The sequence below is a fragment of the Melopsittacus undulatus genome, chromosome Z, assembly GCF_012275295.1.
Source record: "Melopsittacus undulatus isolate bMelUnd1 chromosome Z, bMelUnd1.mat.Z, whole genome shotgun sequence".
Lineage (NCBI taxonomy): Eukaryota > Metazoa > Chordata > Aves > Psittaciformes > Psittaculidae > Melopsittacus > Melopsittacus undulatus.
This window is the reverse complement of record NC_047557.1, coordinates 2,416,598-2,433,920: the sequence shown is the minus strand read 5'-3', so window position 1 is coordinate 2,433,920 and position 17,323 is coordinate 2,416,598. Positions and strand designations below refer to the sequence as shown.

General features: G+C 48.0%; 1 protein-coding gene across 7 annotated transcripts in view; it reads left to right on the top strand.

Annotated features, from left to right (window-relative positions):
- Window positions 1-17,323, top strand: part of CTIF (cap binding complex dependent translation initiation factor) — a 151,793-nt gene that overhangs the window by 69,714 nt on the left and 64,756 nt on the right. For all 7 annotated transcript variants that reach the window (XM_034072858.1, XM_034072857.1, XM_031045680.2 and 4 more), the window contains one exon: window positions 14,161-14,237. In XM_034072858.1, the coding sequence (XP_033928749.1) occupies window positions 14,161-14,237 (77 nt within the window). The remainder of the gene's footprint in view (window positions 1-14,160; window positions 14,238-17,323) is intronic.

Sequence of the window (17,323 nt, the reverse complement as noted above, 5' to 3'; positions counted from 1 at the left end):
TGGTTGCCTCTCTCTGCCAAGAGGGCTTTCACTATGCCAGACCTGCACATGTGCCCATAGCCACCAAGTCCATAGCATTTATAGATGCAATTGAAGTAAAGTAAAAAAGCTCATATGAAAAGGCATGGAAAGCAAAAAACCAGTCGTGCTGGTGACCTTTGGAAGCTGCTTGGCCTCTTGGAGTATTCCCTGTTGATTGCTGCACTTGCTATGGGGGAGAGCATGGTGGTTTCATGGAGTTTGTGTTGCCACGTGTCTCTTCTTCTCCTGTGTGTCCACCAAAAGGCTGTTCAGATCTTAACATGTGCAGAGAGCCCCATCCAGGGTCAAGGTGCAAGGAGGCTCCTGCCCTGAGAGGTGAGGACTGTGGTGTCTGGGGCTGTAGGAGTCTCTCTGGGTTAGGAGCTGTGTACAGTAGGAGCAGTCATCAGCCTCATCTTACGTGCGCCTCGTCTCACTGGTTAGGATCGTTTCCCCCATGGAAACCATCAAGAATTTCCGTTATTTCCTTTCCTGAGGCTTTGTTTGGGTGGGGATTTCTGGAAGGTATTTCACAGGCAGGTATAATTAAAGAAAGACATGCTTTGCCTGGAGGCTAGACAAGGTTTCTTTAAAGCCAAGCTTTTAGTGTGGTGGCAAAACAGAAACTGTTTGTTGCCTGGTCTGATGGAGGGGAGGTTGGGGAAAGGGGGGAGCTAATCAGCTGGGAATCATCCCAGTTAAACGCTGCACACCAGGGTTAAGGCCCTTATCCAGCAAATCCTTGAAATATGTGCTTAATTTTAAGTCCCCCTGACTTCAATCTGTTTACTCTTGTGCTTAACTTTAAGCATGTGCCTAAGTGCTCGTCTGGCTGAGGGCCAAGGCAAATAGTAGACTTAGGAGCAGATTCACATAAAGTAAATGCTTTAGTGGACTGAAGTCCCATGGGACAGTGGATGCTATAGCAGGTCTGGGATGATGGAAGGGGATGGTGCAACGTAGTCCAGCCCTGTCAGGTTGTTCTGCATTGGTACCATGGATCTGGGGCTGTGCTTGCCTTATGGGGAGTGGCCTAATAGTGTAGTGTCTAAATGGGCACCTTACTTTCAGTGTCTATATTTCAGTGTGCTGAAGGCACCAGCCTCACCTTTAGCCTTGTGTATACCACAAACACAGTCTGGGGAAAAAACATGCAATTTTTTTCCTCTGAATTTGGAGAGAGGAACATGTTATTGAACAAACATAGCCACGCTTTTATCGTCATAAAATGATGATGATACAACATCAGAAGAGGAAGGAGAGCATGACCTGACTAATAAATCTTCATAGGAATTTGTGCGGCTGCATTAACACTTACAACAAAAAGGATTCCTGTATTAGCACAAGCTTTTATAATGGCTTTATCTTATTCTTTCCTGTTCCAAGCTAATTCCTGAAAGCCTTCTTTTAATCCCCCTTTTGCTCATCCAGCCTGGACTTCTTAGAATTGCAAAGGCATTTTTATTCTTTATTTTCAACCTATGAATGACAGCACTTAAAGCTAATAACTGGAGCCATGGCAGGCACGAAAATGGAAAGCCACCCTCGGAAAACAAGGTCTGTGTTTTCTGAAAACACCACTACCAGGGGTTAAGGGAAATCTGCAGCTGGAACAAATACAGCGCTCATCTAACTTCCTCAATAACTCTGCTGGAGGAGCGGGCAGTTGCCAGACGAAGGAAGCGTGGTTAGCCATGGAGTCTTTGAATGCGGCTCCGTTTCCCCCCCAAACCCATGGAATTTATATTAACCTCCAGTTTTTCTGAGCTGGTGGGAATTTGTTTTAAGTCTTTTCTTAACACGAGGAAGAGCCTCGCTCTTGTTGCTTGGGTTTAGCGGAGGAGACAGCTCTGCTCCTCGCGCGGCGTTCTTGCTGGCAAAAGGCCATGGATGTTAAATGAATGGGTTTTGGCAGTGATAACAAGAGAAAGGCTGAGGCTGCCAAGCACAGAGACACAGGCATCTGATGACTTGGTTTTGGGAAGGGCAGGCTTGAGCCATGCAGACTCGCTGGGTTGTCTCTAATTCCAGCAGAGATGCAGACGGGAGGAAGGAGCACGCATGCTTTTAGCATCTTGTACATGGGAGTAACTATATACAGTGTGCAAAGAGCAGTATGTCAGTGAGGATGTGTAAAACTGCTTTTGGTGTGGTATTTGGCTACCCAATTTAAGGCTACCTAATTTAGGTAGAGCCATAGGAGGGTAATTTAGGTAGAGCCATAGGAGGGCTACCCAGGTGAACATGGGACATACTTCAGAGCCACCTTAGAATCATGTAATGAACTGGGTTGAATCCATGGTTTGATTCCAACTGGGTTGATTCCATCACCAAGTCCAACCATTCTCCAGCACTGCCAAGGCCACCCCTAACCCATGGCACTGAGGCCTCGTCTCCATGGTATGTGAACACTTGCAGGGACGGTGACTGCAGCCCTGCCCTGGGCAGCCTGTTCCAATGCCTGAGCACCCTGTGGGGAAGGAATTGTTCCTCAGCTCCATCTAAACCTGCCCTGGTGCAGCTTGAGGCCGTTTGCTCTTGTCCTATCACTGGGAAAAGAGACCAGGCACCTCCTGTCTCCATCCTCAAAGGCCCTGAAGACATAGCATGTGTAGGATGCTTATGGCTGCAGTAGTGATGGTGGCAGGCAGGTGTTCTAGGCAGAGAATCATAGAATAGTTAGGGTTGGAAAGGACCTTAAGATCATCCAGTTCCAACCCCCCTGCCATGAGCAGGGACACCTCACACTAAACCATGGCACCCAAGGCTTCATTCAACCTGGCCTTGAACACTGCCAGGCATGGAGCATTCACTACCTCCCTAGGCAACCCATTCCAGTGCCTCACCACCCTAACAGGAAAGAATTTCTTCCTTATATCCAGTCTAAACCTCTGCTGTTTAAGTTTCAACCCGTTACCCCTTGTCCTATCACTACAGTCCCTAATGAATAGTCCCTCACCAGCATCCCTGTAGCCCCCTTCAGATACTGGAATGCTGCTCTGAGGTCTCCACGCAGCTTCTCTTCTCCAAGCTGAACAGCCCCAACTTTCTCAGCCTGTCTCCATACAGGAGGTGCTCCAGTCCCTGATCATCCTCGTGGCCTCCTCTGGACTTGCTCCAACAGTTCCATGTCCTTTTTCTGTTCAGAACACCAGAACTGCACACAATGCTCCAAGTGAGGTCTCACAGGAGCAGAGTAGAGGGGCAGGATCACCTCCTTTGACCTGCTGGTCGATTGAATGGACACAAAGGCTGCGCTGGTTGCCAGAAGTCCCATTTTTGGTAGCAAATGGTTTGGTGACCACTTCCAAGTTGCTCATCGTGCGGTGCATCTGTGGTTTTCCTGTCATGCCTCTTTCTGCTCGTTGGTCACACGACTCTCAGTGGCTGCTATCTCAGACCCTTCCCAGCTTCTGGAACTGAGCCCATCACATGGACACAATCCTGCCAGCAAGCAGGGCACCAAGGAAAGCAGGAAGCAGCTGAAAAACCCTATTCTGGAGGGGCAACATGGCCTGAGACATCCCAGTGAGCAAGGTCTTTGGTGACAATTGTGTGGCATATGGAAATACCCAAGAGTTGGGTTGGTTTGTTGAGTTTTGGTTCTGATTCTTATAGAATCATAGAATCATTTAGGTTAGAAAAGACCTTTAAGATCATCAAGTCCGACTGTTAACCCAGCACTGCCAAGTCCACCACTAAACTACGTCCCAGAGCATCACATCTATATGTCTTTTAAACACTTCCAGGAATGGTGACTCCACCACTTTGCTGTGCAGCCTGTTCCAATGCTTGACAACCCTTCCAGTGACGAATGTTTTCCTCATATGAATTCTAAATCTAATCTTCTTTGTCCCTGCTTGGTTCTGATGAATACATGAAGGTGCATTCCTCTGGCCAACGTGAAATGAATTGAAGGGGCTTCACCCAGCTCCTGGCAGTCATCACAAAAGCAGTCATAACTCATGCTTTCACAGGCAGGAAAGCTGATATTTGAATGATGCCAGTGCCTTTGGAGTTGTCATGGTTGAGATTTACAAGACACAGGAGAGCATATATGCCCATTTTTCTGACTGTTCTGCAGCAGCTTTAGATAAAAACCGAGTTTTTCGGGATTATTTTTTGGTGGAAATGACAGATCTTTTTCCAAATGTCACATTTGGAGACTGCTGTAAGGGAGCTACAAGCATGCTTTCCTTACTTGTCCTTGTTTTACTGTTCAAAGTATTCCATGGCTCCCAGAGGTCTGCAGAGCATCAGTGTAATTAATATATGATGTGATATGATTGATACTCTGTGGCAAGTGCACATGTTTTCTGTGCTTGTCCCTGCATTAAAACCCATTACAGCAGGAGGAATCTTAGTCCTCGATGCATAAAAGGAAAATCCTGGGAGGGAGCAGATGGACACTCAAGCAGCAGTTTCTTCCACCCAGGCACAAACTGCCAGTAACCTGGCAAGGAGAAAGTCAAGCCCTTGTGTTGCACAGCCCACACTCCTGCAAAGGCATGGGACTTGTCAAAGGGAAGAATGAGGCTTTTATAGGATTAAACTGATGTTTGCACATTGGGGTATTTTTCAGACTGGGGTGGCTGTGACATGGGATCCTCACTTGCTCTTTTTGGGCTGAGCTAGACTAAGCAGAGACTTCAGAAAGGAGAGAAAACATCTCTTTGTGGTATAGTGCTGGGGAAAGAGGGTTGGCTGTGTCTTCAGCTGACTGCAAGCAGGAATAGCTGTTGTGTGAATATATTTCCAGCACAATACGAGGAGCTTGGAGGCAGAAAGGACAGTGATACACTGCACAGCTTGCTTTAGCCATGAAGGTCTACAGGACGGGTCCACTGCTGGACCACGAGGGGCTGTCACCACCATAACCCTATTAAAGCTGATGGCAAAATCCCCTTTTGCTTCGGTGGTGTAGTGATATGGATCATGGCAAAAAATGCTCGTTGACTTACTAAGTGCTGCCTGCGATCTGAGGATGTTGCAAAACATCATGCACTTAGAAGGCCTCCAATGGGAAGTGCCAAGGGCTGAGCAGTGATGAAGTTCTCCAAGAGCTTCTGGATCTACCCACGCTGAAAGGAAGGAGAAGCCACATCTTATTTGTAATGTTGTGAAGTTATCACTCTGCAAATAAGAGGTCTCATCACTGTTGGGTTGTCCCAGCTCCTGGGAGCTTGCATGAGCTGGAGCTGCTATGGGCTGAGACTGTGGTGCACCCAAGAGAAGGAAATCTGTGGGGACCTGGTTCTGGGGGATGGCACAAATCATAGAACCATAGAATGGTTTGTGTTGGAAGGGACCTTGAAGCCCATCCAGCTCCAACCCCTGCCATGGGCAGGGACACCTTCCACTGGAGCAGCTGCTCCAAGCCCCTGTGTCCAACCTGGCCTTGAACACTGCCAGGGATGGGGCAGCCACAGCTTCTCTGGGCACCCTGTGCCAGCACCTCAGCACCCTCACAGGGAAGAATTCTTCCTTATATCTAACCTAAATGTAAACCTAAAAGTCCCTTCCAACCCAAACCATTCTCTGATTCTATGAATACGCAGGCAAAGCTCTTCAGAGCAGTGCAGCCCTTTCTCAGGATGAGCTTAGGCCACAACCCAAATACCAGGTGTGGTGCCTCCTGGTCACAAGTAATGTGGGAGGTATTTATCCCAAATATTAGCTGAAAAAGGCTCCCTTTTCTAGGGAAAAGCAAACACAGGTCACCAAAGCTATTTATTTTAATGATTCTTAAATGTTCTGATTTGAGGACTCCAAGCAATGGTGTGGCTATATCTATATTTACTGGATAAATGTATTTATTTATGGATGGGATGCTTTGCTGCTGACAGTAAGGTTTGTTTTTAAGCCTGACCGGGGTAAAGGAAATACATACAAATAAGCAATAAACCTAAACAACACTAAAATAACATCAGTTAAAACAATTAGAGTTACTTCCACTCACAAAGTATTGTTCCCATTTTGCTATAACATGGGAAAAAACTCCGTTTCCTAAGTCAGCTTGTAACTGATTTTGGATTTGCGGATCCTTGTAACAAAAGGGGATTTCTTTTGTCTGTTATTTATACTCTTCCTATGGCACCGTGTGTCCGTGTCGGTGTGTCTGGAGCACCCTGTTTCAATGCGCAGTGCTTCCAGGCTGTCTCCATCTTGGTGGCTTACATGGGGCTTGGTGGCACCAGTTGGGCTCTTCTTCCTGCCCACTCTGGTTGCATTGATTGTGTGTGTGTGTTTGCAGAAGCAGTTCCTCCTTAGGAGACTTTGTCCTGGATTTTAAAGTTTTATTATCTCTGAATTATGTATAATTCAGGAGCTTAGGGGCCTGGAGATAAAAATAGACCCCAGAAAACTCTCTGTCAGTAATCAGCAGAGCACTGAGGAAGGTTCAGGGTATGTTTCACTTGAGATCCTTTGCCTAATTATTCTAAAGCTTTAATTGCATTTGCATCCTTCACCCCACACAGGGAGTTTCACACTGGGTTGTTCTGCCATTCTGTGTGTCTTTTGTTTCATCCCAGAGCTGGATGCAGAGGGATGAGATGGGATAACTTAGCTGCCACCAAGTATTTAATGCCATCTTAAATGTTGTTTTACCTCTGTCTGGGTATCCACTCTCTTGCGGGAGCTGATAACAAATGCCAAAGAAAGGCAGTGGGAAGATAAGGATCTAAATGATACTTCTTCAGGTCTGGGATTGCAAGTATAGAGTCATTAAAACACTCATCATTTCGTGAGAGGAGCTATATCTATAGTCCAGTATTAATGTTCAGCAAGTGGGAATCCAGTAGGTTGCATCCTTAGAGCATCACGGGAGAGCAAAGCCCTATAGAGAATAGAGTCAGTGATTTTAATGGTAGCTAAGGAGTGGTGTTCAGCTGGGACAGTCCTATTGCTCCTCTGTTCCACCCCTCTTCTTTTGGAAGGAGTCTCCTTTGAGGTGCTCCTCACCAAGGCATGCCTGCTGCAGCTGCATGCTCAGCCTTTGCTGGTGATGTCTGATTTATGGTGTGCTCCTCAAAGATGCAGTTAATCAGGAAATCCTCCAAACCGGGACATCTCCCAAGAAACAACTTCCTATGCCTCCTCTTTGAGGCATGTTGCGCCATGCCGTGATTCATCTGGCAAGCACATCCTACTGTCAAGGTCTCACGGAGCATCCCTTCTCCACCATGGGACTTGTCGGATCAGTGGTGGCAAAGCCAGGCGAGTTTTGCTCCTTTTCCAGCTCCTGAGTTGCTGGAAGCTAAGTCCTGTTTGCCAACCCTGTAGTTTAATTTAGCCTTGGCTCCAATGACTGAAGCCTTGGAGTTTGCCAGGCTTTGTGCGTGCTGTGTTGTGGGTGAGGAGCAATGGGAGAGCCACAACAGGGAAGTGCTGTAAGGATTTACCTGCCTTTTATCTTGGGTGAGGAGTATTTTGTGAAGTTGTTGCACTTTTCCTATTCCATTGATGTTGAGCACCGAGTGATTCCTTTTTCAAAAGCAGCTATTGTAACAAGCACCTTCCAGGAAAAAATGAATAGCTTGGAATTTGAAGGAACAGATTTATCACTTAAATTCTAACAGAGAGAGGAAATCATTTCCAAGCAGCTTCCTGACGTCGTTTTGTGTTCTTCCATGGCTTCCAAAGCAGGTCAAGGCTTTGGTTTGTGCCTCTCCTTTCAAGAGGTAAAGAATTCCCCTTGTGTAAGAGAGCAGAGTGGCCAGTGGACCAGTGGAATTCCTTGAAGGGGAAGCAGCAACAGCAGGTGGCCTCCAAGGAGATGGCTCTGCTGGGAGTTCCCATAGGACTTAATGTGTGTAGATAAATGCTGGCCTTGGGTGGTGGGGATGATACCAGTGGGGAGGTAGCAGCTCCTTTGCCATGTTTTTGATGTGCAATGGGATGGGTATGCTGAGCGTTGGCACATTAAACCCCATAAGCACCGCACGTGCAGGAGCTGCACAATAAAGGTTAAATATAGCTGCAGGTCTGTGCTGTCCCGGGCTTTCCCTAACCCTAATCCATCCTATAGGCAGATGAAAGCTTTATCTCAGGGTACTGGAGGTTACTGGGTTGGTTTTTGTGGATCATTTCTGGAACCACAATGTGTTTGTTTCTTTTAAGGTTCTTCTGTTGTTCCCTCTGTGCAGGCAGATGGGGCATCCTCAGGGCTGCCCTCACCTCACCCCATCCACCTCCATGGAAAGTAAATCCCACCCTGAACTTTGTGTGCAATAAAGGCAAGTGAAACTCCCTGTGCCTACCAAAGGCCTAATAACCTGTTTGTTCAGTTCAGGCCTTCTGCAACCATTTGTTTAAGATAAGCAAGGGTGGAGATGTTTCTTAAGGGCACAAGAGGCTCTTGAGATAAAGCTCATGCAGACTGATCCTGTGATATGGCCTGATCATTTCTTTTCTTTCTCTCATTGGGGTATTTTCCATTGGTCCAGTGGCTTTTCTCAACCTGTTGTTCACTCTCAGGGTTTCAGTGTTGCTGTTTCCTCTTTAAGCATCTTTGCTTGACCATTGTGCACTGGAAGTGTTTCTATGGGGAATGGCTGTGGAGGAGGCTGAATGAGTGGGTATGAGTGAAGACAGTCACTTTGTGGAGTCAGGTTTCACATCTCAAAGTCAGGCTGCATTAGGCATGAATATCATGGGGATGAAGCAATGGACCCCAACCTTTCATAGCCCCTAGAGTCTTTGTGAAACACCCATGAATTTGGCCACCCCAGGCAACAATTGCACTTGAGAAGTGCAGAAGTGGAGAAGAAGGAGGGCACAGGTTGGTCCCAAATAGGACCATCCCTTTTGTAAGGCAGTTTTTGTCAGATGCCGAAGGAGTCCCTGGGGTTTGCTATCTGAGGGTGGTCACAGAAGGAGCAGCAGCAGAAGAGCCCCTGCCTGCTTATCTGTTAGTGATTTACTATCACAAGTGAAAGAAGCAAATCTGGTGCCTTTCTTCAGCTGATGCTGCTGCAGAGAAGGCAAGAGAAAAGGGATAGTAAAGCTCCTGCTCATAGCAGCAGGCTGGTCCTGCTCTTCTTCCTCATGTCTCTGCCACACCAGTACCCTGCAGGTTACTGAGCTGAGACTTGGGGTGCAGTGGCTCAGGAGAGGGATGTTGCTGGCCAGAGGCAGGTGAAGGGAGAACCAGAGGCTTTTAGGTTGCTGCATATTGCCAACAAGATCTTGAAAGCTTTTTACTTGTTCTTTCATTAAACTTTGATGTAAATGGGTCTGGGACAGCCCAGAAAGCTGCCAGCTTTCCAGATTCCCACAGGCAGATGGAAGGGGTTGAGGTTGGACAGACACCTTTGTTAGGAAGGTAAAGCGCAGAAGAGTGCACATAGCATCAAACCCACTCCCCTCTGCCATCTTGTCTGCAGCAGCTCCAGTAGATGACAGATTTCCCTTGGTTGGCCATATAATAGTGACCTAAGCTTGCCACGCATCACACCCCTTCTTCTCCAAGGGCTGCTTTACCCAAAGCATCTGAAAATGAATCTGCACATCACAACATACTTGATCCCTAGTGAGCTGGCCCAGAGAGCAGACCAGTCCTGAACACCCCTTGTTTTCCAGAGCAATCAGCCTTTTCTGTTAGAGCGTGCATGTTTATGCTTTAAACTTGACTTACATGTACACGCATTAGAGGTCCCATGGGCTTCTCAGGTTCTGCTCCAAGCTTCCCACCGTGTAAACTGCAGAGTGTTTAGCTCCAAAATTGAAAATTACCCCTATTAGCAATCCGTCCTCAGACCAAGGGCTCCTTGTTCTTCACTTTTCCCACACCCCTTGCTTCCAGAACCAGCAGCACTGAGATGTTGATTCGCCACGTTCTTCTCCAGCCACCTACGAATAAATAGCAAACTGAAACCCATGTAAGAGAGACCAAATGTGATTTCACTGCCCACTGAGAAGCTGCAAACCTGCCTATGAAAACCATGAGCACCTGGGCTTGATGGTGTCCTCAGGCCCAAGCAGGAGCAAAACCCATCCCTCTTGTATAGGGCTTCTTGTAGACCCGCTGTGGAGCACAGCATTGCAAGACGTTTCCCCTTGGCTCTGTTGAGGCATTTCAGCATCATAAAGCATGTGTCCACTGAAGAATGGAAGAGCTGCATTTCAGATCCATGTTGTCCTTATTGAAGGCACTTCCATTGTTGTCCTGCATTGACACACAGTGGGGAGCAGCCTCCACATGAACCCAAGAGCCATGTCATCATGTCCCTGGGACTCTGGCCTGTCACCATCCACCCATCACCCTCAGTCTTCTCCAGCCACTCCACCCTTCTTGCAAGCTGCTGATATTTCCTTTTACATCAGCTTGCTGCACAAAAAGAGTCGACTTCTCTCCCTTCCAAATTTAGCTCTGTTTAGGCACCAAAATAGACAAGAGTAGGGATTGGTGACGGGCTTTTTCCAAAACATTGTCTCATGACGGGGACTAAGGAAGGGAACTGCTCAGCTGGAGAAGGGAGACGCTTGAGTTTCTCAACGGGGACACAAAGTGCTCTGCTACTTAGGCATAGGCAGTGTGCAGGGGTTCTCCTTGGATTAGGAGGCTTATTCCCATGTAACTAATCCATCTGTCATCCCAGTGCTGTCTACTGCTGGTGGACAGAGGCCTGAGGAAGCATGGGGATGCTCTGCAAAGAGGACATGCAGCAAAGCACCACCATATGTATGGTTTCTGGTTGGAAAGAGCAGCTCCTGAGACTCAAATGAAGGCTCCACATTAAGGAAGTCAGTGCTTTAGGTCCTTGTGTTCTGCAGAGATAGTTTCATTTTCCAGGGTAATTGTATTTGCATATGTCTGCAGTGCAGCTTAAATTCTTAAGAACACCCCAAGCTTTAGCCTGCTGTGGTAGTACAACGTTTGCAAACAGCCTTCCTGAGCGCTGTACTATGTTTAACCTGATTGCCTAAACTATCTCGGCTGCTGTGATTGGGCTGTGTGTGTCTGCTCCCTCCCTTCCTTTCCTCATTTGGTTTGATACCTGTTGACTGCTTTCAAGTAAATTGTCAGAGGAACACAGATCTTGGAGACAGACTGTTCATTAGGGACTGTAGTGACAGGACAAGGGGTAACGGGTTCAAACTGAAACAGCAGAGGTTTAGACTAGATATAAGGAAGAAGTTCTTTACTGTTAGGGTGCTGAGGCACTGGAATGGGTTGTCCAAGGAGGTTGTGAATGCTCCATCCCTGGCAGTATTCATGGCCAGGTTGGATGAGGCCTTGGGTGATATGGTTTAGTGTGAGGTGTCCCTGCCCATGGCCGGGGGGTTGGAACTGGATGATCTTAAGGTCCTTTTCAACCCTAACTATTCTATGATTCTATGATTCTATGATTAAGCCCCTTCTATGCAGTCAGTGAAAATAAGGGAAGAGGAAGACTCAAACCACAGCCCATCAGTGATGGAGAACACTCAGTATAATTCTAAGCTATTAGACATCAAAGATGCCATACAGAATGAGCCACAAGTTTTTTGGGTGCAGGAGAGCCAAGTCAGACCTGGTGAGACCTTAACTAGTTGAGAACCCAACCACCAGAGAGCAGGTTGCCAGCTTTCCCTGCTCCCAGACTAACTCTTAGTCAAAGATGGGCTGTGTTTGAGCAGTGAGATGAGATACAGGGAACATGAGGAGAGCTCTTTCTGCTGCTGGGTGCAAGGATGTGAGCAGAGGGTAACAGAGCAATGCATATCACTGAGCAGATCCTTGCTGGATGACCACATCTGCAGCTGAATGTTGCAATGGCCCCTGTACCTTTGCTATGAGGGATTATGTAGGATGCTGTGGCTGGTGTGGCACCTCTGGGTGTTAGGTGGTTTTAGTGGGAGAAGGATAATTTGGCCACTGAGAGTGGGTGCTACTCTTGAACATGCTTTCTGATGTCTATGCTAGACTGTATGATCATGGTGCATCTTGTTTTCTCTGGAAAAGTTAAAAGTGAAGAAGAGAGTTAGAAGAGAAACTGTCTTCTCAGGAAGAACACTTCAAGACTATGTCCAAAGCAAGGTTCAAGTCATAGGATCCCAGACTGGTTTGGGTTGGAATGGACCTTAAAGCTCATCCAGTTCCAACCCCTGCCACGGGCAGGGACCCCTTCCACTGGAGCAGCTGCTCCAAGCCCCTGTGTCCAACCTGGCCTTGAGCACTGCCGGGGATGGGGCAGCCACAGCTTCTCTGGGTACATGGGGATGTGCAAGCCAGCAGCAGGACTTACCCAAGGGCTTGGTGAGTTCCGCATTGCTTGAAGTCTGAAAGAGGGAACATCTCCAAAGCGGAAGGCTCCAGTTGCTGTGGGAGCTGTAGGGTCACTGCAGGCTCTCCAGGCTCTGTGTAGATGGCCAGCATGGATGGTCACAATAAACCCTGTTGGTCTTGAACTCGGGGATGCCTCCTGTGGTCTGCAAGCCTCAGTTCATCACCACCCCCAGCAACTCCTCCATTAGATCTTGAACCAGAGCAACTAAAACTGTTATTATCTCACTAACCGCTACTAAAATTAACAGTCATTTTGAAGGCTCTTCGGTGTGTTATGTTGTCATGCCAATGTGACAAAGCTGCTGCTCGATGAGATGTGTTCCCACCCAGGGAACCTTGCCTTGCCCTTGCTCAGGCTGCTCCCTCGTGGCCCCTCATGTGTGGTGATTCACCAGCAGCGGCTGCAGCTCCGAAGCTAAGATAGATTGGGATGGAAATAAAAGGAGAGACTTTTACAGGGCTTTTATTGCCAGGCGGGAGAGTACAAAGCTGCATAAATAAAATTCATTATGGTTATGACAGCTCTGTGGTCCCTGGAAAATAAATAATACTTTGCACTCGCATAGTGCCTTTCATCCAGGAACCTCAGAGCTCTTTGCTCACATTAATGAAGCCTCACGATGCCCATAGTAGGATGGTAAATACAGCATCCCCCTTATCAGATGAGCATACCAAGTCACAAAGTCGGCACCTTCAGTGGAGAGACAACAAGTTCGAGTTACACAGAGTCCTTCAAATGGCTTTGCTTGGGCAAGTCATTTAACATCCTTGTCATCTCAGCTCTTTCGGGTAAGGTGGATGCCACCTGTGCTGTCCACAGGGGTAGCAGGAGTGGAGAGTCTCAATGAGGTGCTCATGATGTGGTCATTGACTTGCTAATGGCATTGTGGCACAGCCCCAACCAACCTGCAAGCTGTGGCTCATGTTGGCTTGCTCCAGTATCCTCAAAATGCTGCTGAGCATCATCCCTTCACCGATATTTTTACAGCTGGGTTTTAGATAAATACATAAACACAAGGGAAACAACACAGTGAAAGGCAAACAGCCCGGGCTGGAGAACAGCCCTGAGGAGAAGGACTTGTGGGTGTTGGGTGAGAAGAAGCTCCCCATGACCCAGCTTCAGTGAGTGCTTGAGACCAGAACCCCCCATGTGCTGGGCTGCACCCCCAGAGCATGAGCAGCAGCTCAGGGAGGGGATCCTGCCCCTCTGCTGTGCTCTGTGAGACCCCCCCTGCAGCCCTGATCCAGCTCTGGGGCAGCAGCACAAGAGGGACCTGGAGCTGTTGGAGCGAGGCCAGAGGAGGCCATGGAGCTGCTGCGAGGGCTGGAGCAGCTCTGCTCTGGAGCCAGGCTGAGAGAGCTGGGCTGGGGCAGCCTGGACAAGAGAAGGCTCCTGAAGGGGACACCTGAGAGCAGCTCCAGTGCCTAAAGGGGCTACAGGAAAGCTGGAGAGGGGCTGGGGACAAGGGCCTGTAGGGACAGGCCAAGGGGAATGGCTTGAACCTGACACAACAGGGGAGACTGAGCTGAGCTCTTAGGCAGAAGCTGTTCCCTGTGAGGGTGCTGAGGCGCTGGCACAGGGTGCCCAGAGAAGTTGTGGCTGCCCCATCCCTGGCAGTGCTCAAGGCCAGGTTGGACACAGGGGCTTGGAGCAGCTGCTCCAGTGGAAGGTGTCCCTGCCCATGGCAGGGGTTGGGACTGGATGAGCTTTAAGTTCCCTTCCAACCCAAACCAGTGTTTCTGTTAAAGTGGATGGTTTAGGTCCATCGGCACTAGCAGGGTGTACAGCTCTGTCTCACTTTGTGCCCTTCCATGTTGATGCCTCCTGTATCTTGGAGCTGATCACTGCTTTCCCCTCTGTTTTACAGGGCTACCACCCATTGCCTCATGAAGCTGAAATCGCACACACCAAAAAACTGTTCAGAAGGAGGAGAAACGACCGGAGGTAGGTGAAATCTCACTGATGGGGTTTTTTCAGTCTTCTTTATTGTACATCTTCCCCCACTGCCTTCTGGAGTGCATTGGTACAATACTGGTGTTTATCAGCTCTGGTTTAATGCATAAACCCTTATTGGAGCTTTCTGAAAAGGCAGGGTCTGTGCATCCCCCTGGTTTGACTTTTCAATCTGGTGTACATCCTATATTGCTCCAGGACTATCTTAAGGACCTCCTCTTCCTCTTACACTTATTCCATCATAGTCAGATGCCCCCACTTGTATTAGAAGAGGCAGCTGGCACAGTATTATCCATAAAAGCTGAGTCCTTGCAACATGCTTCCTCTCTTCCTATTGAAAAGCATAATTTGCTGACTTTCAGGGTCACCTGCGAAGTGATACGGTTGGGAAGGCTTTGCAGTATGCCTTGGGTGCCTTCTTTGTAAAGGAGGGGATGTGTTAAATAGGCAGCTGAGTTCCTGTGGCATTGGCAATTTCAATCCATTGAGTTAATTCAGTTGGGTCAATTGGGTATTTAATTGTGTAAATTGCATATTTAATTATATGAGGGCATCTAGAGTCCTTGATAGGAATTGTGACTGTGGTTAAATGAGAAGATAAAAAGGGAATAAGGGAGTTAGTTGTACATGCAGCTTTATTTTTGTCAGCGGATTCTGCTGTGGCTGAGACAACACAACCACGGCAATAAAGCATTTCCAAAGCTAGGAGTTTGCAACGTTAGTGTGGTTGAACAGGAGGAAAAGTGGCCAATGTTTTCTCCTAGAATGAGCTGAAATCTGTGTCTGAGCTGTGGTGCCTCCTCACAGGGGGATTTTCGGGCACCTGTAATAGGACTTGGTGTCCTCAATTCTCCCCATCACTTCCTGACCCACGAACACTTGTGATGCCGTTAACGCTGTGCGTGGCTTTCCAATGTTCTACCCAAGCAGCCGAAAAACAGCTGAAAAGAGTTTGCTCAGGCATCCTAGAAACATTCTTTTGTGGGCTGGGCAGTGCAGCAGCAGCAGACTCTGTTTTCTCTCCTCTTTGGGGCTCCCTCCTTTTTCCTGTGCGCAATTTAAAAGGCAATTTAGTCTAGTGATTTAGAAATAATAATAATAATAATAAAAAAAGGTCTTGTTTCAGCTGGGTCGCAGCCCTGCGATCACCAAAACATGGTTAAAAGCAGGATGAGGTCTGCTTGTGTTGCAAGAGCGAGCTGGGTGGGCTTCCTCACACGCTGCGCTGGGCTCCCTGAGCAAAGGCAGCGGAGGTTGGAGCATCCCGCTCCCATTCCAGCTCACCCTAGTCTTCCTTCTCCATCTAAAGAGTGCATAATGCTATGGGAAAGGAGCCCAAAGGGTCTCCTGCCTGAAGACCCATGCCCAAAGCTGCACCGGACCATAGCCATGGAATTGTGTGTTGGTTCTTCCCTCCCACCTGAAAAACCATCCGGTCCAAGGGACCACACCAGACGTGTACGTCTATTTGTTTTTCTTCCTGGTCTCTTCAGATAAACCATCAGCAGACAGAAGTATTCAGCTCCCCTGGGCATCCCTGTCTCCTGCACAGATGGCAAGGATTGATAGCAAAGAAACTGCCTTGGGCTGGGGTTGGGAGATGGTTGGGTGAGATACGGACCAGACCAAGTAGCACTGGGATAACATCCGAGGAGGAAGTACAGAAGCCTTAAAGCCCAGTTGATAGGGCATCATGCAGCAGGAGACATGAGGCTGTTTCAACCCTAAGCACTCATGAATGCAATAAAATGGAGAGAGCAGAAGGTATGCAGTCCTGCTTAAATCCTTCACAGACATCCATGGTGGTGTCAAAGCTTAGGCAGAAAAACATACTTATTTTAATTGCAAAAAGCTAAGAAGCTCAGATAGAAGGAGCTGGAGGGGAACAACAGCCTCTTAAGTGGAACAGGCACAGTCCCATCCCCTAAGCTTTCACTGTGGACCTCAGCATCTCCTTCTCTGCACAGCACATGGTTTGGTGCTGGGGGTTTTCAGGGTCCCCTTCCCTCTGCAGTGTGTCTGGGTCTAGGAAGGGAATTTTAGTCCTTCTAGTGCTGTTTGAGGTAGCCCTAGAGAGCACTTGCTCCTTAAAGTTGATTCCAGCAGTATATCAGAGCTCTCAGAATAGTTATTTTATGAGAAAAATATGGTAGAGATAGGGAACAAAAATCAGAAATAAAGAGAAAAAAGGGAATAGGAAAAAAACCCAAACCCTGTACTTTATTGGAGCACAAACAGGTTACAAAGCTTTTCACACTTTATTGCAGTGCTGTTATCTTAATGTCCCAGGCATCATTATGAGGAAGAAAAGCTTCATTTTGGAGCTGGTAGAGCCACACAGGTGGTATACACATCCCTTAAACTGAGATTTTATGGCCAGAAAAAGAGTTGGGAGTTACAGGGTTTTTGTTACAAACCTCATCTGGATACAGAGAGACTCAAAATTGACCGTGGATGAGGCATCAGAAGCAGTGAGGCTTGGGAAAGGCTAAGCAGAGCCGTTTGGTTGTCCATGGGTTGGGAGCAGGGTTAGGAAGCAGCTCTGGATGCCTGGACCCAACGGAGGAAGAGCTGGTTTCTCAGAAAGCAGTTGGCAGCAGCCAGGGATGGGAGTAGGGTTGACGTGCAATGGATTTGCAAGATCAAAGGGTTTTCCTGATCCAGCAGTTAGAAGCAGATGTGGCCCCGAAGCCCTGGTCTGGTTTTCATCACGCAGCTTTCCCCCTTCTCCCAAAGTGGTGAGCACTTGGCACTAAGCTGTGCCCCATATCTCAGGAGCAATCCCTGTACGTGGTGCACCAGCCTTCCCAGCCCAGGATCCCCCTCATCCAAGAGGGATGCTGGCATATTCTGAGTGACCATGGTGGGCATCCTCCTGCCATGTGGAGGAGTCTGTCCTCACAAGTACACATCCAGCTTGGGTTGAGGAGCCAACCCAGGCTGGCCAATGCATGATGCACAGGTCCAGCTGCCCTTGCCTCATAGCTGACCTTCAGGTTGGCTGGTGCCATATGTAACAGCTAGCAGAAAGAAGCTGATAGAGCACATTGGTACCCAGAAATCTGCCTGTTTTGTTT